The sequence below is a fragment of the Pavona decussata genome, unplaced genomic scaffold (assembly GCF_977016875.1).
Source record: "Pavona decussata unplaced genomic scaffold, jaPavDecu1.1 SCAFFOLD_16, whole genome shotgun sequence".
Classification (NCBI taxonomy): domain Eukaryota; kingdom Metazoa; phylum Cnidaria; class Anthozoa; order Scleractinia; family Agariciidae; genus Pavona; species Pavona decussata.
This window is the reverse complement of record NW_028145439.1, coordinates 1,062,424-1,090,000: the sequence shown is the minus strand read 5'-3', so window position 1 is coordinate 1,090,000 and position 27,577 is coordinate 1,062,424. Positions and strand designations below refer to the sequence as shown.

The window sequence follows — 27,577 nt, the reverse complement described above, 5'->3', positions numbered from 1 at the left end:
CAAATGTTTTTTTGAGATGGTGGCACTTAGCCTCAAGGGGAGAATGATATAGTGATCGGCTGATAGCCTTTTTGCGGATTTCGCCTATTAAGGTTTCGAGTGAGATTCGTATCATATGAAGAAGCGTTGAGCGTCAAACTTGGACTTATCGTCTTCTTTATACTTGTAGAAATCGATTTACTCAAGAAAACAAGGGCTTAAAAATGTCAAAAATCTTTCGGGTTATATTGTAGATGTTTTTAAATGGGACGCAAATTAATAAAACTAGTTACAGTTTTACTCGTAGCTACCAAAAAATTCACCAAGGTCATGATATCGCTAGGAAAGATACTAGCTTTACAGTAAACAGAATAAAAACAAAATTGAAATATCGATGAGATTTTTAAATTAACTAGTCTGGTTAGCAAGGTTTGTTTCATGGTATTTTACTTTTCGTGTGGCGGCAGTTTCGACCTACGGCCCACCTAATGACTTTCGAATTACTTACTTATTGTTCTTAGAAATACAAAAAAACACACAGGGAAAATTTATTGACTTCATTAAAATATGAAAACCAACCAATCCTCCCTCATTCCCTCCCTGTGTATAAAAATCATTAATCCGACTGACCGGAAAACTGGTCTAAAAAACGACATAACGAGCTATTCGCTTAAAAACACGGCTTACCACATCTGTACTCTGATCCTTTTCCCTTCGACTACAATTGTCTTCATTTTAAAATCGATTCCTGTAAAGGAGAAAGACGTAAGCTTACTTTTGTATCTCAAACACCTTGAATGGCAGGTATATGACAACCCGCTGATGTCAACAACGATTTTAAAGCAAGAAGATTTCCTAGTATCCTTACCTATAGTTGATATATGCGATCTGTTAAACTCGTTGTTAGCAAATCGACAGAGAATACACGTCTTCCCTACACCAGAATCTCCAATCAGTAAGATTTTAAACAAGTAATCGTAGCTTTTCGCCATGTTCCGTCACCCAATTATGCGGGCAGTCAACCATTCAGAGGAACACAATTTCCTTCGGCAAGTTTGTGGTATGCTAGGCAACTTCAAATGAAATATTCATGATCGAATAAACTTCCCTTCGAGTCCAGACGAAATAGAATCTTCTTCGGCGCCATTTTTAAATTTGCTTGGATCCAGTCCTTTTTAGTGCTCACAAGTTAGTTCCCAATCTCTTTCAGCTTTCGATAGCTAGTTCCCAGACTTAGCGGAGGATTTCCCGCCGGTTTTTCCAAGATGGCGGTCGTTTGTTGTTGAATATTGGACAAAGTTGGACGACGATTTTATGAAAAAGGTTTATCTTTTGACAATAATGTTGAAGAATACGAGAAATAACACGATATTTGCAACGGTAAGATCATTTTATGAACGTATATAAAAATCTCCAGCGGGGTTTTAATACTTGTAGCACAAGGCAAAGACAGGCGTCTACTTTATTTCTCATATAAACGTTGATCAGAATAGTCCTTTAATTCCCACTTTTTTCTGGTACTAAAACTTTTTCTTTACTTACTCTCAAGGTATTTGAGAAAACAATCGTGCTAGTAGAAATTTGTGTACATCCAGAACGTTTACATGTAAAGCAAAGTTCAAAGGAGAATAAAACCAGTAGTTACAAATGGTTTACAGAGGAACACTTTAATGTAAGTACACTTAATTAGGCTTTGTTCGCACTTGGTTCCCAAGCACGGTGCCCGAGTACAATTCTCGCTGAGCACTAAATGTGAACACAACCTTTTATCAAGTATCCATGCCAATATTCAGGCATGGTATCCATGCTCAAATAGAAGGTTGAGACCTTGTATTAGGGCACTGAAGTATGCACCGGTTCCCTGTGTATATATGTTTCTATTTTGTGTCCGGTACCCAGGCAGCAGTGCTCGGGTACCAAGTGTGAACATAACCTTAATTTCCATGATAAAGAGGGGTTGATTTACCTAATAACTCCTGAATTCTTAATAAAAAAGGAATTTAGAGCCACAGATGCTTCCTCCCTAGCATTATCTTGGCAAATTGCAAGCAAATCATCAAAAACATGGAAAATGACATTTTCTTAAATTTATGCATGAGAATTGTGAGTGATCTTTTTGCCTTGAAATTGAAATTGCAATGCCGATTGTCAATCAATATCATAGTGATGAAATACAAGATACACAAATTCTAGAGCAGGAGGCAAAGTTCTGTAAGCAGTTCTACCTTTACTTGTTTGATACAATTTTTAATCAGGACATCTAGGCTTTTTAACCTTCCATTAGAGAATCAGACATGAACAAGAAAGAAACTTGACTGTGTTTAATAAATACATTATTTTACACTGTATATATAATAACTAAGTCTCTACATCTACAGAGGCTAATTGTGAAGCTTGAGGATGCTATTCTAGCAAGAGTTTTGGCTCCAACCGAAAGGAACAAAAAGAAAAATGGGAAGACATCACGTTGTGATAGTCCGGAAATGCTGCCTGGTAAGAGGGACATCGATTTTTCTCTTTCTTTTTTTATATGTATAGATATGTAAATTAATAACGTGTAGAAGTACCCCGGTTTTTAAAGCATTGGGGATTTGCAAACAAAGGTATAATTTAATTAGCAGGGGACCATTAAATGCGGTTGAATTTAATAATAATAATAATAATAATAATAATAATAATAATAATAATAATAATAATAATAATATGGCGATGATATTGTGATAGCTGAAATATTATTGCTATACTACTGTGATATTAGACCACTGTGATACTTTAAGAGCCAATGTCGGAAAATATCGATAATCTCAAATCAGTTCTAAAAATTCAAATTTTGGCTGATACCACCCAAACATCCCTGTGGGTGAACTATTTCAAGAAATGATATTAAGAAATCCCCAAGCGCTTTACATTTTGAGAATTTTAGAAAAGTTCGAAAATTCGCTAAAAATACATTTTTTTATTCGGGAAATGGGTGCAAATTTCAACAATTTTCATCGACACAGCACAAGCGCGCAAGAGCTCCTATTGACCTGATATTACTCATGTAATTAGCAGACATGCAAAGCTTTAAGACCTCATAAAAAGGTTTTGCAAAATAACTATTGTAATATAGTTTCTGGCTTTTATTGTGTGCACCCTGATTGTGTGTTGTTTTGGCAGTCAAAATAACGCCCAACTTCAACCGTCAAAAGTCGATCCTGGTATGTCACAGATTGGAAAAAATACTATACTGAACAAAAGAACTGTTATTTTATTAATTATACCTGAAGTTTCAGCTCTGCAAATTAAAATGCTTGCGAGTAATAAAATTTTAACTTGAGCCCCCAAGTCGCCGTGCGCGACAAGAACGTGGAATGTAAACAAAGGAAAACATATGCAAATCAAGGAGAAAATCACACGGAAGTTATAACTAGCCCATCAAAGCGCAAAGAATTGGTGGAAATTCTGTTATCTAAACAGGTATTGCTATCTGAGAGACTGATAAAGCGAAATTATCCGTACAATAATAATAAAAAAGGTATTTTAGGGCTAGAGGGCCAAGGGTCATGAAATCGGGTCGGATGAACTCGCGCGGATGGTTCCGAGGTAAAAAAAATCAATCATTTTAAGTCCAAACGCTCTTAAAGAAGCTTTCAAAATGGACCATGGAGCAAACAAACAATGTCAGTAAAAGTAGATATTTTGAGGTATGATAGAAATGAACCATAAAATGTAAGTTTATTTTCAGAAATATAAAGAAATGACAGAGGCCATTACGGGCCATCGACGATTCCGTTTTAAATGGTCCGTCCCTTGGTTATACTACGCCATATTAAATCCAAAAAGTAACAAGATACAACAAAATAAATCAGAGTTTAAAATAATCTTAGAAAAGTATAATACTCACTTGGGGATTAGATTTCCCGCATCGCAAATTTCTAATTATATACATTTTAGGATTGTTTACTCACTGACCTTGTGTCGTGTTCCGTGTTCCAAGTTTGCACAGTTCTCACTAGAGTAAAACCCTCCGTCTTGTTTAAACATTTCATAAAAAAAGACTAACTTATTTGTTCATTAGAACTATTTATAGATAGGTAGTAAATAATCCTCGCATAAACACAGAAAACGAAGAAGCCACTTCATCTTGTTTATTTTGGTGTTGTGTTACCTGTCACGTTTTTCAAGTCACGTGTTGCTGTACATAGTATTGTGAAAATGAAATATAACATATTCTTTAGTTATTTCTTTTAGGGTAGTAAAATAAAGGGGACTAAATAAAGGAGGACTGTGCAATCAGAACTAAAAGAATCTCCTAGTGCACCTACGCCATCTCCGTTTATATCTTCATAAGCAAAATACTACTTCTCTTCAGAAATGAATAGGGGTGCCAATCGCACCCATGCCGGAGCCCTTAAGCCCCTTTCCAGGGTCATTCTTCTTCTAATCCCTGGAGTTAAAGAGACAGAAAGGGAAGTAAGAAGAAGAGACTCCAAGAGTCATGAGAGCTTTGGCGGTACCTTTCAATGACTTTAAGTCCATTGATCCGTTAAAAAATGAGAAATGCTTGTCATTTGTTTCCTCATTTCTGTTGGACACCACTTGAAGAGGGCACATGTAGAGTACCTCTTCCAGTGTTTTGTAAATTTTCTGCCACGCGCTGCGCAAGTTTTATAGGGAAATATCCCCCGGCTTTAGGGACAGACGATTAGAAAGGTTCTGGGGTGGGGACGAAGTACAAAATAAAAATATTTTCGCCAAGGGAAAATCTTATGAAAAAAAAATTCATGCACGCCGAGTAGCCTTAAAAATACTCCCGCATTGGCCTATAGGGGAAATGTTAGCGAAAACATTTATGCCGCTCTTAAATTCCCCACCCCCCATAACTTTCGTTATGGTCCGTCCCTTACAACTGAAGTATTTGAGATTTTCGTAGGCTCAATTACCAGAAGCTGTTTAGGAAATGAGCCCGCGCTCCTCCCCTTCTCGGGGAAGGACAAGATCGAACACGAGAGAACGGCGAAAACTGAGGCTTAGATCTCCACTTATTTTTCTTTACTTACATTAAATATTAGTTAAAGAAATGACAGACGGATTGGTGGAAGTAAAAAACTGAAAGGAGGTCTCCTTCTCGATGTTAAGGAACAGGACTTGCTAGAGTCACCTCTTCAGTAGTCAATTTCTTGGCTTTGGTAACTGCAATCACTAATGGCTTCTTTAAGCAACTTCAGGTATGGAGCTTTGCGGCGAATTGGTAGATTAGGGATGTCGAGATTGAGGCCTTGGCAATCACCTGAAGCAACGAAACCTTCAACCCCTCAATGTGTCTTTTTCTGCCATGGCATAGATGTTGTATTGGTCAAACATTATTGGATGCTGGAGGGTGACAGTCGCCATCACTTCGTCTCTGGCCGTAGAAAAGTTTATTTCTTCTTCAATAGCTGCAAGGTCGACTTCATGGGTCTGCTGGGGAGTTGTCGCAGAAAGGCGGGAGAAATATGAAGATATCTGCTGAGAGGTCAGAAACTCAGTTGATTTAAAAAGCCGTTCGCCATTCGAACTATGGGCACTTCTCATATCACGTGCTACAAGACTTGCGTCGACTTTCCGTCTAGTGGACTGACCAATGTTGAATTTATCAGTGAGGTAGGCCTTCTGATTTTCACTAAAACGATACGCCTTCTTAGCTGGTCGCAACCCCCATCCCTTTGTTAAACGCTCAAGTGTATTAAGGCTTGACCAGCCTAATTGTTATGCACATTTTTATTTGGAGGGAAAGCATTTGTCCGATCTCTGTGAAACTTGGCAAACGGTTTATTATCAGTGCCCTTATTAATTTTCCAAAATTTGCTGTATCAGATTCTAGTCGCGTGTCCTGAAAATGACTTATAACGGTTAAAATCTTTACTAAAAAATGGGGAACAAAAAGCTACATTATATCAATCTTGTTTGTTGCTTAATCGATGAGTCCTTTTAAGGGCTTTATCATCCCGCCTTTTAATGATGCCCACATCTTAAGAGTAACGGTCAATTAAGGAAAATGGGTCACGTGACATGATAAATGAAGGTCCGAGGGCATAACCGCCTTATGTCGAATTTTAGCGCGGCTTTCGATTTCGCACGGATTTGTCCGAATTTTGGCTCTCCCTGGCTTGGAATTTTACAATCGTGGACAAAACTCCTTGAGAAAACCAAACACGAACAGAACAAAAACCACTTGCTTACTTCTCCCTCCCACCCCCTCCCCCTATGCAATGAGAACCGAACACAGACAGCCAAAAAACCACTCACTTACTGTTTCTCCCTTCATAATTCTACAACTGTTACTTCTCCCTTCCCCCCTCCCCCTTATGCAATGTTGATGTGGAAAGTGATGCTTGCCAGGAAACTGTTCGTGACCCAAAAGACAACATTGAGTCAGGGGGAGGGGGAGGGGGAGGGGTATTTGGTAGTTTGCTTGTCTACAAGTGAACGCGCTTGGAAAGCAAATTTTTTATAGGTTTTGTCCACGTCAGACTCGTTTTCCAAATTATCGGTAGGCTAAAAGTTTCCACTGTCCACGAGCCGTGTTTAGTCGCACCAGTTGTTGTTTCTATAAGTAACGTTTGAGATGATATCATGGTTTGCTTTTGCGGGTTGTAACAAGCCCAAAATAGATCAAGGCAGTCGGGATAAACAACTTGCGTATCGTACTGGCTAGTTGGTTTCGCCTTTGTTTGGTGAAGTTTGTAAACGCACCGACATCTATGGATCTCTTGAAAGGTTATGAAATTGAGGAATGCAGTTCACAGGAACTGGCGGAAATGTTGTCCAAAGAATCCTTCCTTGGTAGTGATGACTGTGCCGTGATGAATTTTTCAATTCGATTATCAAATCCCGCGGGAGCATTAGAGACAAATCCCGCTATGTGCAAGGTGTTTTGCAAGCCTTAGTTGTGGTTTGCCAGGCTTGAAATTCGGTATGTAACGATTAACTTGACAATTTCAAGGCAATGATTCAATAAAAGTACGATTAACATAGATTTTCAACGGTTAACACCGACTGCCCGTAAAAAAGAATAGATAGTCTTTACCTTTTAATAGAACTGCCGTTAATCGTTGTTAATCGTTGTTAATCGTTGAAATGGCTACATGTCTTCCTGTTAATCGTGTAGAATGCTAGTATTTTGCGTTATGAAGAGTGATATGTCGACAAACGGGACAAAGCTGGATTTTACGCCAGGAAATGGACACATTTTCTCTTGGAGGATGTAACTGTTTACATTTCGGACATTCCTGTCACGTACGTAGTAGTTTGTAACAGAATCAAATAAAAGCGTGACAGCATTCCTTTCGTTCCTCCCGCGAACAACACCGCTTTCGTGTGCCGTGTTTCAAAGACAACGAGTGTATATTGAATACAAGTATTTAATCCTCAGTGCATTGTCCTTTTGGTCATCCAGTGTCTATAATGTTACCGATATATCTTTACAAGATGGTAAAATTTCTCAATAGCATTAATACGAAACACAAAGCGGCGTGAAAAAATACTGGACAATGGTTTTCAATCCCATTGCAGTTGACATGCAAAAGTTTGCACAAATCCGAGCTACATCGAAAAACGGGCTGAAATTCGACATAAGGCGGTTATGCTCCCAGCCCTTCATTATTGAATATATGAATATTATATTCATATATTCATTTGCTCAACCCCGTAGGGAATAGCTCATAATTTATTGAATATATGAATATTATATTCATATATTCATTTGCTCAACCCCGTAGGGAATAGCTCATAATTAATGTCCAAATATCTTAAAAGATAAATAACGAGTACCACCTTAAAAGGCGGAATTAGGTTGGCACAGTTATACTAAACATTTTAATGGTAAACGTTTTTAAAATTTTGGAGTATAAATGTTCCCCATTTTCAAAAACAAGTTATGTGACGTCATCAACCAAGGAATGTCACGTGATACTTAGGAAGACTTCTGTTTGGTCAAGAAAGTCAGGCAGTTTATGGAATGAATTTCCTCTATTGTGTAAATTCTTTTCTCGACAGAGAATAGAGGTTTCTTAAAATCTTTGCTGGGGGTCTTTGAAGAACAAGTAACCAAGCCTTAAAGTACTTGAGCGTCCCCTGGATTGTTTGCTTGCAACACCGCTGGTTCTTAAGGTTGGTACAACACCGACGCCCTCTTCTAAAACCTGCTGATAGCCAAGCTTGGCAAGATCCATAAGAGTGTGTTTTTCCAGGGACCGTATGCATTTCTCAGAGGATAGATGTTTCGTCAATGCCGAATATCTCTGGAAAACCCTTGTACATCCACTCTCTAGGCAAGTGTATACACCATGCTTGGTCTAACTCTCCTGAATGTCACTGGAACTCTCTTCTGTTTTGGGAGACTCGTCGTCGTTAACATGCTTTTTGTCTTTAGGGACCGTTCATTTTTTATGAGCATGGGGGGGCTGGTGGGATTTGGTTAATTGCCACTACGAAACTGTATGACCCCCCCCCCCCTAGCATGCAATTTTTTTCCACATGGCCCCCCCCCCAGCAGAACTATTTTTTCTGATGACCCCCCCCCCCCCTCCCGCCCAACCAGAAACAAATCATACTCCTAACTTTAACAAAACGCTTATGTACTGTTTATATCAAAGATAAACGTAATTGTTACTGTGATTTCTTTACAGTACTATTAACAAGTAACTGTTCTCTACTTAGGTAAAGATTTCTCTTGTTTAAAAAAACGTTTTATAGATAGCAACACGTTTACGGCAACGACAAACCCTAAATTTCCATTTAGATTCTCAAAGAAACTATAAAAATTAATCAAGCAAATGGTTAACGTGAAATTACTCCCCTTCGAGTAGAAACAATTAATACACGTACAGATTTGACCAACAAAATACGGATCGAAGCGTACCAATCAACGATTACGAATCATTAAACAGAAAAAAACAGCGGACGCACAGATATCAGTCGCGTAGGTAAGGGTTAGATAGGGGTGTTCGTTGAGCCCCAAATCTTGCTTACTAGGGGGGTCCGGGGGCATGCTCCCCCGGAAATTTTTGAAAATCTAGGTTCCCAGAAACCTCATTTCCTGCATTTTGAGACCCATTTTAGGCAAATCACAAATTTGTTTTACAGCAGCTTTTTGAGCTATATACATCATTCCTACGGCATAATTGTTTCAACTTAAACAAGAAAGTTCAATGTACATTCCGCGTCCTGTCGAGTTCTGATAGCTATTCGATCTACTGATAGTCATACACCAAGCTGGTAAACTGCATCATTCTCGGGTGTAGGCCTTCGAACAAATTGACTATCTCGTCAAAATTGACAGACATATCATATATATGATATGCATTAGAACCAGGGCAGACATTCTACTCTCTCGCATGGTACACCTCATGTAATTGCTCAACCTTCTCATTAAGTGCTTTTTCTTCCGCCATTACTGATCTGTAAAGGGGGTTCGTTCGAACCCCTCGAACCCCCCCTCCTACGCGCCTGGATATTAAAGTACTGCTATTAAAAATGACAGTTACAAGCTTTTCTGAAGATGGCTTACGGCTCAGATTTACCGTCAACTGAAGTCACCAACAACAGTTCTATTATTAAAACTAATCTGGATGTTCACACTAGGCAAACTACTGAGTCTACTGATACTCCTGGGTTCAAATAATTTACTAATCAACAGTCTTTATAAAAGTGAGTACTATTTAAAAAGAACATTAAACAATCTATTGATATAGTTCAGAGTACAACCACTTTGTAGAAAACTACTCCCCCAAGGATGATTCAATAGTGAGACTGATACGTTTTTATATTAATTTGAACTTGTAAAAACATAGGTGTCTACCTCAGTTTATATTCATTATTGCTTTTCCAACAGATATGCTTCATTTCCTCAGTTGTTGTTAATATAAAATGCAGATTTCGACCTCAGTATGTAAAACAAATTAAAAGTGGTTAGGAAAATCGCATTAAATAAAATTGAAATAATATTCAATTTCTTTATCTGTTTCTGTGTTGAGCCACTTTCAATTTCCCCTACTAGCCAATTATTTCTGGTGACCCCCCCCCCCCCTCTTTCACTCATTTTTTTTTGGTAGCCCCCCCCCCCCCCCCTTTAGTGCCATTTTTTTTCTCGTGCCCCCCCCCCCTAAATCCCACCAGCCCCCCCATGCTCATAAAAAATGAACGGTCCCTTATGGCCGAGAGACTTGAATTACCCCGGAGAAAATGCAGATTCTAACCACCTGTTTTCGGATTCTGTAATTAGGCAAATTTATAAGTGTCAAAACGATGGGTAAACGAATACATTCAGTGTATTATGTTCTAGTTTTAAAAGAGCTTTGTATATTGCTAAATTTTGTTATTATTTTTTCTGTTGCTCTTATTAGTTTTGAGTTGATCTTTCCGCTTGATATTTTTAATGAAAATTTAAAATAGTCCAGGGTCCCAAATGCAAACAACAACAACAAAAAAGACTGAACGGTACGTTTTGTCAAGGTATCGGCCTTGATTTCTTTTCCTCTGCAAATGTCATATGCCCTCCATGCTTTGATACCACCTTCTGTAAACTCAAAGTTGTTGAGTTTACTGACATTTTGGATCTTCGCTGTGTCGCTGATTGGTGATGCCGTTGTGATTACATCAAGACACACTACCAGAGCCGTTCTATCGATCTCTCATGCGAACTTCAGTAAAAATTACAAGACATTACGTAAAAATTACTTACGCAATCCAACAGCAATTAGCTGGCCTGTTTCCTTCAAATTAAGTGAAGATAGTCGACTGTTTATTCTGCGTGTTCCTTTCACTTTTGCTGGCTTATGTGCAATCTTTGGACTTGGAACCAAACACATAGTTTTCCCTGTTCTCCATCTTATACCATATTCCACCCGATGACGGAGACATAAAGTTATGAGTTCATGAGACATCCGGCGAAAAAAATCCTGACAAAAAAAAACCTTTCGTTATAGTACTGTCACGCAATAATCACGCAACAAGATTAAAAACAAAGTAAAAATTAAACCAAATGTCGTTTACCTGCACCAGCTAGTAGCAGTTTCATTTCACTTTCCAACGATGGATCTTCACTAAGGCCATACATTTCCAGATGTCTCGTTCACATTTAAGAAGAGGTATACATTCGTATTGACCAGGATATTCCTGGCTAACATCGCACTTAGAATTTCCATCAACAAGAGTCGAAAAACTGCACAATATTTTTTTTTCCACACACAGCGTTATAAACGCTGTAGATTATACCATGTGTCGCTTATGCAATGTAGTTTGTTTGGATTTCGAAATACTGTACGGAATTAGGTGGGGCTGCAGGGTAATTTATTCAAATCACTGACCATACATGTAACTTGACACCAAATTAAAGAACCAACATTTGGCGCCGAAACCTTTGTACGGCCTGATATGTTCAATTTCAGTTACTCGTTAGTTTTTAATTCATTTTACTCAGGTAAGTTACAGACGCCTTACATCACGAGAAAGATGATGAAAACTTGCTAAGACTGTGACTGGGTGTAGGGTATTAGTTTCTAAAAATCCTGGACGAATATCGAAAACCAATTCTTTTGTAAGAGTAAGCTTATCTCAAAGCTTGGAGGAGATGGACGTCTGTAGAAGACCCTGCCTGGAAGGTGTGTTCATCATTATTGTAAATGTTTGCTTTGATATACTTACATCTTGATGCTTTTTGGCTTTTTGGTCTTCATAGCCGCTGTCATTCCATTTTGTTGAGAGGTCATTTACGATAATTTTGACTTTCATTTCATAGTTCATTTTTATCTAAGTAAATTTATTATCTGTTGGCGAAGCTAATAAAATAAAAAAATAAACATAGTTTGCCGATGGGGTTTTGAAGTTGAAATGATTGATAGATCGAACGCCTGTTACTTCAGAACCGGGAATTCACCCGACCAGATTTCGTGACCGTGCAAAGCCAATCGCTGTTTTTTTATAACTTTGTTTTAGGATATTGCCTTGTTTAAGATTATTCGACGAACAAGTGCGCTTTATTGGCTTCCCAGGTAGCAATACTTGTTTAGATAACATAATTTCCATCAATTCTTTGCGCTTTGATGGGCTAGTTATAACTTCCGTGTGATTTTCTCCTCCATTTGCATATGTTTTCCTTTGTTTACATTCCACGTTCTTGTCGCGCACGGCGACTTGGGGGCTCAAGTTAAAATTTTATTACTCGCAAGCATTTTAATTTGCAGAGCTGAAACTTCAGGTATAATTAATAAAATAACAGTTCTTTTGTTCAGTATAGTATTTTTTCCAATCTGTGACATACCAGGATCGACTTTTGACGGTTGAAGTTGGGCGTTATTTTGACTGCCAAAACAACACACAATCAGGGTGCACACAATAAAAGCCAGAAACTATATTACAATAGTTATTTTGCAAAACCTTTTTATGAGGTCTTAAAGCTTTGCATGTCTGCTAAATACATGAGTAATATCAGGTCAATAGGAGCCCTTGCGCGCTTGTGCTGTGTCGATGAAAATTGTTGAAATTTGCACCCATTTCCCGAATAAAAAAATGTATTTTTAGCGAATTTTCGAACTTTTCTAAAATTCTCAAAATGTAAAGCGCTTGGGGATTTCTTAATATCATTTCTTGAAATAGTTCACCCACAGGGATGTTTGGGTGGTATCAGCCAAAATTCGAATTTTTAGAACTGATTTAAGATTCTCGATATTTTCCGACATTGGCTCTTAATAATACTGTAATGGCACTCCATTTTTTGTCTGAAACAAAAATTGTGGCATTAACTGTGACATTAATGATATTGAGAATGATGTATTATTCAGTAAGTGACACAGGCAAACTCGGAAAAAAATCCAAGTGCTACTATCAGGACTCGAACCTAAGACCTTCCGATTACTCGTTCAGATGCTCTACACTGAGCTACATGAGGCTCATGGGAGCTAAGGCTATAAAACTAGGTTCATGGGACAAACATCCTGCATACTGCTAGGGCTGGAATGTCATGTGTGGCATATGCACACTGGAATAAAATGATGTCAGTGATGAAATATTTTCAAAATGTTTCAAAAGGACCACTGCTATACAGAACAACTAGGTACCCCCTCTTTGAGCCCATATAGGCATAGGCACTGAGAATCATTTAGTTACTATCAAACATTGAACAGCAGAAAAGTTTAATTTAACTTCAATTGCTCCTAGTTTCACAGCATTGAATAAAATTGAATTGAACAGGGAACATGTTTCAATGTTTTGTCTTGTGCTGTGTCAGGGCTCCATTTAAACTAGCTCTGCTAAATTGGATGCCCCTGGATAAATATTGAATAAAATAAATAAATAAATAAATAAATAAATAAATAAAAGGCATTGTTGTCACTAAAGGAAAAAGAAGTACAGAAGGTTAACTACTAAAACTTTTGATAGCTGAGCAAACTGTTAGTTATCAATAGTTGAATTTGTGATGGATATGTTGTGGTTAAGATTTTTTTGGTTGAAAATGTATCAAACCAGTTTGAATTTTGTTTTCCTTTGTGCAGTATTCATTACCATAATCCAAGAGTAAGCCTAGGATAATAAAAATCAAACCATTGCTATACTTGGAACATTATTCCATGTAGAAATGAATAATTTTAAACAGCCGTGTTACTTAAGATATAGCCTGTAAAGTGATTCAATGTACTCTTCACACTATTAGATCCTGAATTACTCATAAACTATCAGTTTGTGAAGAGAAGGAAATACAAACAGACTGCCTTGATTCGTTCAAAACAGGTGAGTACATTAATTTAGATACTAAGTGAATACTTTAAATTTCAAAATATACAAACTTTAAGTAATATAAAAAAATGACAGACCATGAGAAAGATGTACACAGTAGTATTATTTCAAGCATGTCATGAACATGCAGAGACAAATAAGTGGTAATGAAAGATGGCAAATTTACCACATTTCCTATCAAGACAGAATAATTATGATTAATATACCGAAAATGATCTAATAAACGCCCCCTCTCTTATGAACGCCTTCTATCTAATTAACGCCCCCCCTTAGCTGACAAGTTTGTATTAAACACCCCTATCTAACAAACGCCCCCTGTATTATAAACGCCCCCTTCCCTAAAAACCGCACATAAACCAGAAACAGATGTACAATACAATCAATCAATTTATTTGCATTCTTGCTTAATTAATACCGGTGTGCAAGTTGCGTCTTAATTGCCCAATTTCCAGTTCAAAGTGTGGATAGCACTGTTTAATGTTCTCGATCTCTGTGCTTAGGATATATCAGCAACTTTCTTTCAGCTTGTCCTAGCATTGTAGCATCCCTGGAAATACAAGGCCTACTTCACATTTTCGTTTTCCGCATACTTGTACGGTGAGAGAGTTCGACTTGTTTGAGGCTAAAAAACCAGCCAGTACTCTTGAAAATTCCTGACCGGGACATGCCCTGCTAATTCCGCCAAATCGTCCCGCTTGGCTCGCCTGCTTGTAAAACCCAACTGCATCCACCAAATCAAGGTTGATCAAGTCATAGTTCCCGGTGGTTGTACGAAATACATCCAGGCACCAGATTGAACAAGCCTTTCAAAGCATTAGTATCTGAACAGTATGATGGGTGGATAGCCAGTGGCGTCCAAGAATTTACAGAAGCGGGAAACATGTGACCGCCACCAAGAAAGATCATTGTAGAATGGGTGTTGACCGCCTGGGCATGGCTCCCCACTGAGATAATTACAAAGTCATTGAAGTCCTGTGCATTAAATCTAGCCGTTGATTGCTCTCAAGATTCAGAGATCCATTGTTTCAAGAAAGGCCAACCATGTGAAGCAGGGGCAGAGCAGTTGAGGGCACAACTTTCTCTGCTTGATAAGCCAACTCTTCCAGACCCATTTCAAGCAATAACTAACTCAGACATTGCAGAGGCCAGCGATGAAAATACCTGTTGCTCGATGAGGACTCAGATGTTGACATTGAGCCACTTTATATGTACCATATACCATTATGGGTTTGTAGACGGTTTAGACTTATCAATGGACGGACTTGATTAAGTCTGCTAAAGCTCTGTCATTTAGGTTATTATAATACCGTATTTAGGTTACCATGTTACAGTTATTGGAATAAACGCCTCTCTCTTTTAAACGCCTTTTATCTTTTAAACGCCCCTCTCGGACCCTTGAAATTCAATAAACCCCCCGGCGTTTATTAGATCATTTACGGTATTCTGTGTTCTTTCTCCACTGACATGGACAGGCAGGAGAGTGCTAAAAACTCAATGTTTTTCAGTAACAATAGTCAATTGTTGTAATGGCAGTAGACCTTTGTTAAGAAAATATAGAGATACGTTTTAACTTAGGAGGGCATTGTGAATCTGGCCCCTGTATCTTTACTGTTTTTGTGTTAAAGGAATCACATGCACAAGGTGAGAGGAATAACCATGGAGAGTCTGAATATTCAGGTGATAATTACTTTTAATCAATAACACTGTTTAATATTTTGAAACTTAATTGATGCATAAATTAATGCTAGTAGTGTTCAATACTGGTCTGCCTCCTGCCAGTTGGGATTTTTAACCATGTTGTTTTCAATTTAAATTATTTCTTTGTGACGTTAATGCTCGGCCCCACTAGCACTTGTGCTATAAACACTGCTGAGGGGTAAACGAAGGTTATTTATTTACTTACAACTACTCAAGGTACAAAATACTTTGTCTGTTAGTAATGTTTTTCCTGACATTGATCGCCTGTCTTACAACTGTAAGTAGTTATGGCATGATGTTCAGTACTCATATAAATCTCAAAGGAGCTCGAGAATTGAGCAATTTTTTGTGGATGTTATTAATACCAAGAATCTTTGAAACAACCACCTCAAGTGAAATCTTTGAGATTCTTAATTAAATATCCTTAGGATTTCATTAGGGATTGTATCTCTAGAGATCTTTTAAAAGTGCTTTAAGTATGTTTCAAAGATGCTTATTCAACCTTAGAGATCTTTTTGTGATCTTCAAGAAGGTCTTTGTAGATCCTTGAAGATCATACTCATCATTCGTTCAGAGTATTCTGACAATGCATCAGATGTATTTTTCTATCATAATGATGTGCAGCATGAATCTTGAACTGTTAAAATTTGCATGCACTGTATTATATTTAGGTGGTGGTTATCAAAGCTTAGGTATCTTTCCTGAGAAGCTTCAAGTGGCAGTCAGTCAAACATCTCTGGATCCACAGCTTATGCCTTCAGTGCCAGAGGTATGTGTAGTATTAATATCAATATGGTGTTGTTAGGTTAGTTACTTTTTTTGTAGGGTGCATTCTGTGGAGCTATTCCTTAACAGGATCAATACACAGAATAGACAGTATTCATGTTCATTTGGGACCCATTTTGTATTCTGAATGAACAGAATAGTGTAAGATCTGTTCATTCTGCTCCTGATAGCAGAATGGGTGGGATACGTTAAAAAAGACAGTCTATTGAAAATAAGAGGAACTGCATTCTTTTGGGAAGGTTTTCAATTTGATGGAATAGGCAGAATTGTGTTCTTCCGGGAACTCATATTCTGTGCATTCCGTTATTCCTGAACTGGAATAAGAATACTCAGAATTGATCCAAAATAATATGCCCTTAATTCTTTAAAACCAACTTTCTCATTGATTCCTTGAATCTCCAAGTTATTTTTTTGAGTATCTCAGTCAGACCCAAAAGCTATACTGGCCAGGGCTTCTGCCCCTGGTAGTTTCATTCCCTCCTGTTGTGTGGAAGGGGGGAGGCATGGCAATGGACTGCCCCTGGTCCTTAGTTGTGGGTTAAGTGAAAACCTACCCCATATCATTCCTTACATCCTAACAAAAACCCATGCCTGGTGAACAGGGAGTTGCCTCAGTGGGCATGATGCAAGCAAGAAAAAGTAATCCCATTTACCATCCATGCCAAACCCTCTACTCAAATCAAAACAAAATAGTAGGGACTTTAAGAAACCATGACAGAAACAGCAGCGAAAACATCACTTGAAAATATAAGTTCAGATTACCTGTAAAGTAGTACTACCGGTACTTAACAATAATTCCAATTCGTTCAACTTGTGCAGTGCAGCCAAACTATCCAGTAACAGAACAGTTGGGACTAGTGTTCAAGTTGAAACAGACTGAGAGGATTAAAAATTTACTGTCTTGTGCTCATGTTTCCCACAAAACCTTGAATTTGGTCATTTCACATTGTTGTTTGACCAAGCACAGTGAAGAAATGTACCAATTATGCACGAGCTGCGTTTTGTGATGTTCTCGTTGTTGTCACGGTATTAGCTTCTTGAACTCCATAATTCTGGGTGTCTTATGGGCCACGGGTGCTAGTGAAGCCATGCTTGGTCAGAAACATTAGATACATGTTTTTATGAACAATGATTGATTTAATTAAAAGTAAATTTCAGTCTAAATGGTGTTAGGTTAAGAAGCCGTGTAGGCATGTGCAACATGCCTTGTGTGTATGCAATGTTGTATTGTGTTTTCAGGCATTTAAACCAACATTTCTATATAGTAGTTGCATGTAGTTCGTATGTTCATATAATTTGTTTGTTTTTCCCACACTTAGAGAGGCACTGCAGAAGAAAAACAATCAAAGTCCACCATCAGCAAATATTTCAACAGAGACACTGCTGACATTACACATTCAACCCAGAAAAAGAGAGCTGCCCTTAAAAATATGTAAGTGCATCAGACCATGCTTGTTCAAAGAGTGTGTCACTTTTCAGTTAGTAAAATGTACTGTAACCTCTGCAGTTAATTCATTTTATGTGTTGTATAGTTAATTTGTCTACTGGAGAAAGTTATCTGCTCTACACTGTTACCTTGACCAACTGGTGCCTGGATGGTTTTCCCCCAATTTGCAATGCAGTGTTAATACCAATTATTATATCTCTCAGTTAGTAAGTGTGGTGTGATTGGTCAATTTTGCGGGCTGTATTTCACTGTGTGGCCCGCTAAATTTGAATTGAAAGTTTCCTTTCCCGCATGCCCAATTAACCTCAGAGATATAACAAATATCTTACTCACCTCGTTTTCTTGGTCCGTACTGTAAGTTATGGATCCTTGTCTTTTCCCCTTAATTTATGGCCTGCACGCTTGGGCCATACATCAACGGGAAAAAACTCGGTCCATAACTTATAGCCTGTTCCCAGCTCCGCAAGAGACGTGAAGGGGCAGGCCCCTCCTCGTTTTTGTTCCCTTGCCTGCTCCTTCGCGTCTCTCGCAGAGCCTGGAACAGGCTACGTTACTTACAGTACGGACCTCAAACTCGGTTAGTAAGAGGTATTTATTTACTATAATGCAGTAGTTTGTACAGTCATCACATCCATATTTTGTCAAGTTTTGATTGTTTTACGTTTTGTTCTTGTAGGAATAAGAAAAATGACCCTCAGAATGAGATTGACTCCCTTCTTTGCACCACCTCACCTGATGGTGATGGATTCACTTTAAACCAAGAAAAAGAAAAGGCCAGCTGTGCAGTAGAGTTGGATGGTGAAAGCCAACCAGGTGAAAAACAAATTTCGTGGATGGCACAGATTGATCAAGTACAGGACGTTTTGAGCTCGAAGAAAGGGAAACGAGAATTGAGGCTGTGTAATTCAAAAGAAAAAGACGAAAAAGGCAGCAATTCTGTAAAATTAGCAGAAGAAAGCGAACAAGCACATGATCAGACAACCTGTGTTAAACTGCGTGATGAAAAACATGACACTCAAGGAGTTTTGAGTCCAAAGGAAGGGACTCAAGAAGGTGACAGGAGCATTGCATTAAGAGGTGCTGATGAAAGTGAGAATGAAGCTTGCAGTTTTACTGATGCTTGCAACTTTTCATCTTGCACTTTTCCTAGAAAGGAAAACTTAAAAGCCACACATGACAAAGAAGACAAAGCTTTGAAGCACATTAATAGCCTTGAAACTATCATTAAAGACAAAGGTAGCAATTCCAGTGAATCTGGTGCAAAGTCAAAACGTCCCAGATCCAATTCTGAATCTGATTCTGACGATTCTGATTATATACCTTCTCTGCACTCTCGTTTAAAAAAGAAACTAAAAGCCTCTCTTGCAAAACATCAATCTGTGCCTGTATCTGAATCTGCCGACAACAGGAAAGATTCGGGTTTAGACAGTGTACACATTGCCGAAGATAACGATTTTGAAACTCCAAAGGTGAGACGAAATGTGGAGAAGCGAAAAGGTTCCGATCTTTCAGATGAACAAGAGTTGTGTTCATCAAAGCTCAACCAGGCTGTGATGAATTCTGATGTGAAAGAAGACTTGTGCTCAAAGAAAAAAACGAGCCAGGCAACCATGGTGGTACAGACTTCAAAGAGGAAGTCCAGAAAGCCTGTGAAGAGAAAGGTCAATAAGCGATCTTTGAGGGCCGCCAGTAAGATGGCATGTGATATTCTTGAAGGTAAGCAGTGTTAATGCAAAACTGGAATCCGTCCTTACATTGTCTGTGTAAATTTGCGAAATCCCTGACTGGTAGGTAGGTAAAGTCAACCCAAAATCGAGCCTAATTGAGCCACGCCATTTTGGGGAATTCAGACTGGTCATGGAATTGATTAAAACCTCAAAATAACCGCTTAAAGCTATAGAAAAACACCAAGAAAAACAGGGAAGCTAAAAAGGAGCGTGGATGGGCAAAGGTAGACAAAATCAAAAGAGATGGCATTTAGGTAAACTTGATAAACGGCGGCCTACTTTTTTCAAGTTTATATGAATGATCTATAATGTCCAGAGATTGTCTTTGTTTGTTATGTAGTGGTGATTTCGTGAAGAAATGGATTTTTCACCGCCATTTTCACGTTTAGAGCTCATAGTTAACGAAAATATACACGGTTACTCAAAATACCATGACTTGGCCCCTTTAACTCGGTTTATCCCTGAATGGGATGCTAGTCCATCACAGTGTCACACCCAGCAGTATGTCGCCGGTACCCATTTGTACACCTGGCTCCGGTTGTTCAAAGAGTGGATAACCGCCGACCGGTTAGTTCAAATGATAGAGTGCCGGACTACCGTGCGGGAGGTCGAGGGTTCAAACCCCGGCCGGACCAACACTCAGGGTCTTTAAATAACTGAGGAGAAAGTGCTGCCTTTGCTCTGACATCTGCAAATGGTTAGACTTTCTAGTCTTCTCGGATAAGGACGATAAACCGTATGCCCCGTTTCACACAAGGCAATCCTTGTTTGTAAAAGAGCTCTGTGGGGACGTTAAAGAACCCTCTCACTGTTCGCAAAGAGTAGGGGATGTGGTTCCCGGTGTTGTGGTCTGGTCTTTGTGTGTATACTCTCATGGTTGGGTGGGTAACTGCTCGCGCATTTGATCGTCACGTCATGTTAAAATGCGCGTTATAAGTACTCATTTCATCATAACTTAACCAGTGAATAAATCGCTATCCAGCGGGTAAAATGTACTCGAGCCAATACATTTTATTCGCTGGATAAAGTTATCCACCCTTTGAACAACTTGGGCTGGATGAAGAGAGGCAATGCACTGGAGAATGAACAAATTACTTCACCATGCTCAACTTTGTTTCTAAATATAGATTTGTATGAGGAGTCTGGGTCGAGCCCATTAGAACCAATCACAATTGAGGACAAGCCTCCTGTTATCATTGATGTCAGGTATGTTGTTCAAAGCCCATTATTTTAAGCTAATCCTGGGTTAACGTTAACTTCGATTCAAGTTCATTAACTAATTAATAAAGATTCTTCCAAAAGATTTTTGTCCCTGACCTCAGTTTTCGCTTAGACTTTTCTTTACCATTAGCTTAAAACTAGCTTTTGAAAACATTCCTTAATAAGCAAGATAAAAACCTCGGTTATTTTTTAATCGGGGATTAGCGTTAATCGCCTTTCGAACAACCGGGCCCTGGAGTTTAACTTAAGCATCTCATGAACTTTGAATTCACCCAAGATCATTAACGAAGACACGTGTGATTGGGCATTAATTTCCCGCTTGTAAGTCAAGGCTTTGGAACAGTCTACCGCTTAGCATTGAAAAGTCCTTAACTATTAGTTCACTTCAGAATTGACCTTTCTTCCTGTTTAACACTTCGTAAGAGGTCTTTGTAGTTACCAGAATACGTAATGGTCTTGAATATCATTCGAGAGCAAACGTTTGCAGATACGTGAAAGCTCGTAAATACGCCTTAAGGACGGTGCCAAGTATTGGTGCTGCGCATACGTTCTGCGCATCTCGAGATACTCGGGTTTCCTATGGGTGGTGCCTACTAACACAGGAATATTTTTGTGCGGTTTAAAACTATGTGGAGAAAGCAGAACTTAGCAATTGCTTTTGGTATCTCAAAAGAAATTGGGGGTAACCATGCATTTTTCAGAGATAATTAAGCTTCAATTTAGGAAAAAATCCCATACATTGCTTCATATTTTGGCGCTTTTTAGAGATATTATTGCTTAATTATCTCTGAAAAATGCGTGGTTACCCCAAATTTTCTCTTTGAATTCCAATAGCCCTTGCTAAGGTCTTCGTACCCCACATAGTCATAAACCATACAAAAATACTTCGGTATTACTAGGCACCGTCCTTAAGAAACGTGACTTCCGATTTTCATTAAAACGTTCCATGTTCCCTGACTGTAATTTATAGCTTAACGCCTATTGCAAATGCCGATTACACTTCTGTATGCTCTTCATTCTTACATCATTACGCTATTTTCTCCGTTCTTTTGTTTCCTCCTGTAGTTCCATCGAGGAGCTTACTGCAGACCAAACGGAGCAGCTTGTATGGGAATTTGCCAGTGAACTAAGAGAAATATTTGAGGGCAAGGTAATCGATCAATCAGTCAGTCAGTCAATCAATCAGACAGTCAATCAATCAATCAACTCCATGCATTACTCGAATTTGACATTACCCATTTGTTTGTTTAATATTTTGCTTACTGTATGGTCTTGTTACATTGTTCTTCTTCCAAACCTTATAAATGTAATTGCCAGTATTACTGTGTACATGCTCCTTTCCTCAGAGTTCATAGAAGTCATAGGTTCGAGAACTCGCATTTCTTTTTTCCGAGCCTGTGTCATTGACTGACTAATACATCATTCTCAAGAACACATTTGTCAAATACGACCACAAGCAATCACAACAACAGTCGGTGTTTAACAACTTTCAAATGAAAAGATACAATTTACGAATTCCACTACAGATTCAAAACTTACACCCACCTTGCACTGCACAATATAAAAGTACCTCAAAGGTGTACTTCTCAAACAAAAATTCAATGAGTTGAAAGATTTTGTGCACAGGCTCATGTGAGTGCTGTCTTGCACAGCATAATAAACAGAATCACCGGAAAGTTCCTCTCAACAACGTTCATACAAATCACAAAATCAGTGTCCACTCTTGAATGTTGTGTGCATTGATTTCGTACACAGACTGAAAATCGGTAGTTTTATTGCAGAGATTTAGAATCGCGTCTTGCTACTGCAAACGTCAGATTCGCGTTTTTGATTTCTTCAAGAAATGAGTACATTGATGGGAATAATGCAAAACTGTTCTGACCTTTCATGCTATCGCAAAAACTACTCAATTTTACTGAGAAACTGACAACAGCGAGCGCCAAATATAGGATAAACATGGTTACGTGGTCATTACTGCCGTTTGTCGTTTGCCGTAAATGTAATTCGTATTCTTTTCTTATTAAAAGCTTCTGTGAACCATATCAACTGACGTAAGGTTTGACTTTTAACTTTGCTCGATAAAAGAAATGCATTTCTCTCATTAAAGTTTTGCTTACTGATGTAGAAATACTGTCGGCGTCACGAAGATTACAAAAGAGGTGGACGTATGAAAGGTGCGGTATACCTGTTTTTGATCTATTTGTGCATGATCAAAGTGCATATGAAAGAAATAGCGGTAACTAAACCTTTCTTGGTCCCATCTGTTAGAATAGACCTCTTTCAATACGTGACGATTCGTAGATAGAGGCTAAAGGGATCTTCCACTCTTGAAAGAAATTGACTTTAACTTGTTACTGTCTAGCTTTTGAATCTGTTTTGAATAAATGGATGTAATATTTCAGCGTCAGGCAAAATCTGATAGGATGTGAGTATCGCCTATTTTAGCCTTAAATTTCCCGCGCACCGCCATTTTAGATTTTGTGACGTCATACCGATTGCCCAGCCTTAAGCAGGTTTTAATTTACAGAGGACGGCAAAAGAATTTATCAAAATTTTTATCGCACTTCTGTTTTACTCATTTTTTTTTTTAAGTTGTCGCTGGAGTTGCCGTCGTAGCTGGCTAGCTGCCTGGTTCACACTGTAGCGACGTAACGACATGAGGGCAAGGACTCACAGACGCAAAAAACACCTTGAACATGATGAAAACACAACGTGATTGCAGAGCAGAAACATAATGACATAAGCATAACGACATTAGGAAAAAAGCTAGACTTAACGGGGTTAACGTTTACCGTGGGAAATGACTTACCTTGAACGTGGGCTGTTGCAAGTATAACAGAACATTTTTGACCACACTAACATTCGTGCATCATTGCTGTCCTCGTGTTGCAGGAGATTTGGCATTCCAGGTGCAATTTGGTCAATTTTCCGAGGAGCAGCGAGACACGATTATGTGCGTACTGACGGCCATGTTTTGTTACAAGCACAGCAAGGTAGTCACCGGTTTATTTAAGTGTCAATGTATTAAGCGCAGAGCACTAATTGGGGACACTTTCCAGATCGAATTGGAATTTACAAGTGTTGGTTTTTGAGGAGAGGGGAAAATCCCAAGAACCTGGAGAAAAAAATATCGGAACAAGGACGAGAACCATCAACAAACTCAACCCACATATGAAGCCGAGTTCGGGAATCGAACCCGGGCCACAATAGTGCGGGGAGGCGAGTGCTCTCACCTCTGCGCCATCCCTGCTTCTCCAATGCAGTCATTTAACACCTTTCTCTTAGACTTTTAAGAATATGAGCGGTTTCCACAATTGACCTATTTCAAGGCTCCTTCGCTCAGCAAACTATCATTTACAAACTCGTCTTGGGGAACATCAAAACCTTCACAAACTTTAGTTTCCACACGACAAACCTCCAAAAACATGAAATCATGGAAATGAAATTATTTGTTACTCTTCCAGTGACGCCATTGTAAAATGACATGAAGAGGGCGATATTTTTTTTATTTCTAACTGGAATTGTGAAGGAGCACACCCAAACATGTTTTGTAAATTTGAAAGTGTCGGTGTCTTTGAAAATATTTTGTTATTTGAAGATAAAACGCGCCCAGGTGTGAGAATGGGTATGATTTTTGTCTCAGAGTGCGGTACTAAATTCTCTTAAGTGCCTTTGAGAAAACTGTACGCCGTCAAGCTTCTTTATTCCTCTTTTTTGAACTATGCGAGCTGCAAGTTACCGGCGTTAGTTATTATACACTTAATGTATGGTCCCAAGGGAAACAGTTTTGTTTCCTCGAGAGTCCTGATGTTTCGTCGAGGGAAACATCAGGACTCAGTCGAGGGAAAACAAAACTAACTAGTTTCCCGAGGGCCCATACATTAAGTGCTTTGTTATATATTTAGACTTTCCCTTCAATAATTACAGCAAAACAAACAAACAAAAAACCGAGAGGGCAACAACTGTGGAATTGTATCCCGGTCGGGATACATTTGTATTTGATCAAGGGCACGTGACCAAGAATCAACCAATCACAGTGCTCGTTTTGTTGAGTGAAAGTCTAGGTATATAACAAGGTTGTTTGTATTTCATCTTTATTTGCCTGCAGTATTTTGATTACGTCAGCAAAGTGCTTCTCCCAGAGACTTTGGTGATGATTTACATGAAGGTCGTTGGGCGAACTCGTGATGAGGTATGTTACTATCAGACTCTTCTATTTAAAAACTCGTTTTCTCCACATTCTGCTTCTTTATTTGAGGTGAAAACCAGATAGAACATTTCCTGCCCAGCTCATGGGCTTGACTGTGTTTGAATTTAGACGAATGAGAAGTGTTTTGGGTTGGTTTGTGTTTTTTCGTTGCCTCGTGCGTTCTCCCGTTTCCTTACTAGGGCAAACTCTCCGTGGGAAATTAATGGGTTCACTTTAACACTGCAACATACACTACAGAGTTCATTATTTGATCCATCATTCACAAAATTGCAAGCAAACAAGCTATAGCCAATCCTTAAACTCAAACAGTTAAGTACGAGGCTGTTGACTGTGATCTATAAAGGGATTTAACTGTTGATATAGTAAAAGAAAATCCAGAGAGGAATGTCGGAATCTCGTCAAATTCGAGTCGAGCAAGGGACAAGTTTCCTGCCTAATGAATTAGTCCCTCCATTTTCTCGTCATTTGGAGTGAACGAAAATCCGTCTAGAATATAGAATTCACACGATTTCCTTCCTACAGTCTCCTGTCCTCTGAAGAGAGAGGGGTAAGAGAACGAGAGGCCTTGGGAAAGAGTTTGGAATCAGACAAGTGAAACAAAAACAAAAATAAAATAAAATCAAGTTAAATATAAAAGGACGAATTTTAGATGTAATAACGGAAATGTAACGGAGCATTACATGTGTGTTACCCTTGATTAGTAGCTGGCTTTTAACCATTCAATCCTGACATTCATACAACACTATTTGTCGGACAGAATTAAGTCTAAGACGGGTTTCTTGTTTCTTGATATGACTGAATTTTACTCTAATGGACTGTTTTCCTTTAAAGGCAGAACTTTCACTGCTGCAAAGAACAAATTAGGAAGCCAAGCCAACGAGAGAAGCCTGGTGATACAAGGTTGCATCGTTTTCTGCCATGGTTTAGATGTCGAGGGAAAAATGTTTCATGTTGCTTATATTCGATATGTTAATATCTTAACATGACTCCAAGGCTTTCTGGACAAAATTGCTTTTCGTCAAGATTTCTTTGCTTTTTACTTCCCAGAAAAGACATGAATGCAAAGAAAAAAAGATTCTACAGAAGGCCCTGGAATCGCGTTAGAATTTTGATATATCGAATGTTTTTTTTTTTTTTAACTTGATGTTTTGATGCTAAAGTTCGGTTTCCGTTGAACATTTTTCTGTTTGAATCTGATTTTTAATAGAAACATTTCAGGTCAGTATAGTCTATTGAGTCAATTCTTATTAATCCTTTTTAAATTAAAATAAAGCAAAATAAAATCGGATCAAATTGAAAGTTACAAAAGAAACAAAAAGAAGTATATAATTATGAGTGATATTTATTGTTCCTGGGTGAAGTCGAGTACCTAAACATGCTTACTTCAAACGTTATAATTTATCAACAACAAAGTACATCTATATCAGTGTATTTATATTCTTAATGTTTTGATATTAGCTGTAAATAAGATCAATAAATTGAATTGAAAGTTGTAAAAGATAAATAAAAACATTCAATACTGAGTGAGACGTCTGATTAGAATGAGAACTAGAGAGCTGGTTTTCTCGACATTGAAGTAATATATCAAACACGAGAAAGCGTGTTTCATCAGATATCCAAACACTGAGAAGTAGGTTGAAAAAACGAGGCGCAGCCGAGATTTTTTAAACGACTCCGAGGTGTTTGGATATCTGATGAAACACACTTTCGAGTGTTTGATATGGCTTCTCATTTGATCAATAATTCTTGGAGAAATTCAAGGCTAAAGTTGGCAAAATTTTATGGTAATTAGGATCACATATACAAACCACGGTCCAAGTAGTGATTTTCTTGTTTTGTCTTGATGAATTATTAATGAGTTTGAGAACCACTGCTCTGCCTTCAGAAACACTTCATACTACGGAAGTTGTCATTTGAGTGTCGAAAACCAACTCTGGTCAATCATGAGAGATGTAAACTCCGTAGTGAACCAATCAGCTCTCAAAGCAAATAGAAGAAACCAGCGCCAAGCGCGGGAAAACGCAAGCGAGCAAGTCACGATTGGTTTTGGTTTTGCTTCTCATTCGCTGAAAAACTAGCGCGAATCAGCAATCAGAGCGAAGTAAAGCAAAATGAAAGCAATTACCAAATTTCTTTCGACTCTCAATTGAAATAAAAGGTAGAAAATTTGCCGGGAATTTAATACACCTATTATCGCTAAACGCAAAAGTTCCATCTTAGCGGTCCGTATTAAACTTGGACCGTTCTTGGAACCAATCAGAATGCTCCGTTTTATCACAGACCTGTTCGCTCATATAGTAAAGTGCGAGTAGTTCCTTCGTGAAGACAGTTGCGAACAGGCGAAGGTAACATCGTGAAGAAAGAGTTGTGAGAGACAATTATTCCTTCGGCTGGTTCCCTCGCCGGAGCTTTTTTGTCTCCTCTACCTTCCAATTCGCCACAAGTAGAAGACAAAAACCTATTCTCGATAGGTTTATATCGTCATCCGTTTAACGTATTTACTCAAAAAAGTGCCTCCCCGAATAACCGCCACACCAAGAGCAAGTAAAGCGGCAGCAATTTTTTACCTCCCAACTGGCAGCAAACATCAAAAGTCAAATTGGGAAAGTCAAGCAAAGAGTTTGAAAACTCGATTGGTCGAAAAACGATAAGCCGCGCAACCTCATTCCCGTGCATGAGACAGGAAGAGGATAGATCCTGGAAACGAGGTTGCAGTTCTTCAATTATTTTTTTAAATTTGCCATGTTTTTGCCC

General features: G+C 38.5%; 2 protein-coding genes across 3 annotated transcripts in view; one reads left to right on the top strand and one right to left on the bottom strand.

Moving 5' to 3' along the window:
* The window catches only part of LOC146487208 (ras-related protein Rab-13-like), a 9,371-nt gene extending 8,253 nt beyond the window's left edge, over positions 1-1,118 (bottom strand). The window contains exons 1-2 of the mRNA XM_085086513.1: positions 848-1,118; positions 667-727 (exon numbers count right to left, since the gene is read on the bottom strand). Of these exons, the coding sequence (XP_084942639.1) occupies positions 667-727; positions 848-971 (185 nt within the window). The 5' untranslated portion in view covers positions 972-1,118. The remainder of the gene's footprint in view (positions 1-666; positions 728-847) is intronic.
* A 101-nt stretch (positions 1,119-1,219) lies between these two features.
* On the top strand, positions 1,220-26,347 carry LOC146487207 (uncharacterized). Of its 2 annotated transcripts, XM_085086495.1 has the most exons (14): positions 1,221-1,359; positions 1,529-1,651; positions 2,358-2,472; positions 13,652-13,728; positions 15,360-15,411; positions 16,104-16,201; positions 17,538-17,650; positions 18,342-19,381; positions 20,520-20,598; positions 21,679-21,763; positions 22,739-22,787; positions 23,506-23,606; positions 24,722-24,805; positions 25,655-26,347. In XM_085086495.1, exons 1-14 carry the CDS (start codon positions 1,294-1,296, stop codon positions 25,685-25,687), a joined length of 2,115 nt encoding a protein of 704 aa, XP_084942621.1. In that variant the 5' UTR covers positions 1,221-1,293; the 3' UTR covers positions 25,688-26,347. The 2 variants fall into 2 exon arrangements, with proteins under 2 accessions (XP_084942629.1, XP_084942621.1); XM_085086503.1 differs by lacking the exons at positions 24,722-24,805; positions 25,655-26,347 and having other exon boundaries at positions 1,220-1,359; positions 22,721-22,787; positions 23,506-23,571.
* Positions 26,348-27,577: the final 1,230 nt, after the last annotated feature.

Coding starts and splice junctions, on each gene's coding strand:
- LOC146487207 (XM_085086495.1), top strand. CDS start 1,294: ATGAAAAAGGTTTATCTTTTGACAATAATGTTGAAGAATACGAGAAAT. Junction 2,473..13,651: donor TAGTCCGGAAATGCTGCCTG/GTAAGAGGGACA, acceptor TCACACTATTAG/ATCCTGAATTACTCATAAAC. Junction 24,806..25,654: donor TTGGGCGAACTCGTGATGAG/GTATGTTACTAT, acceptor TTTCCTTTAAAG/GCAGAACTTTCACTGCTGCA.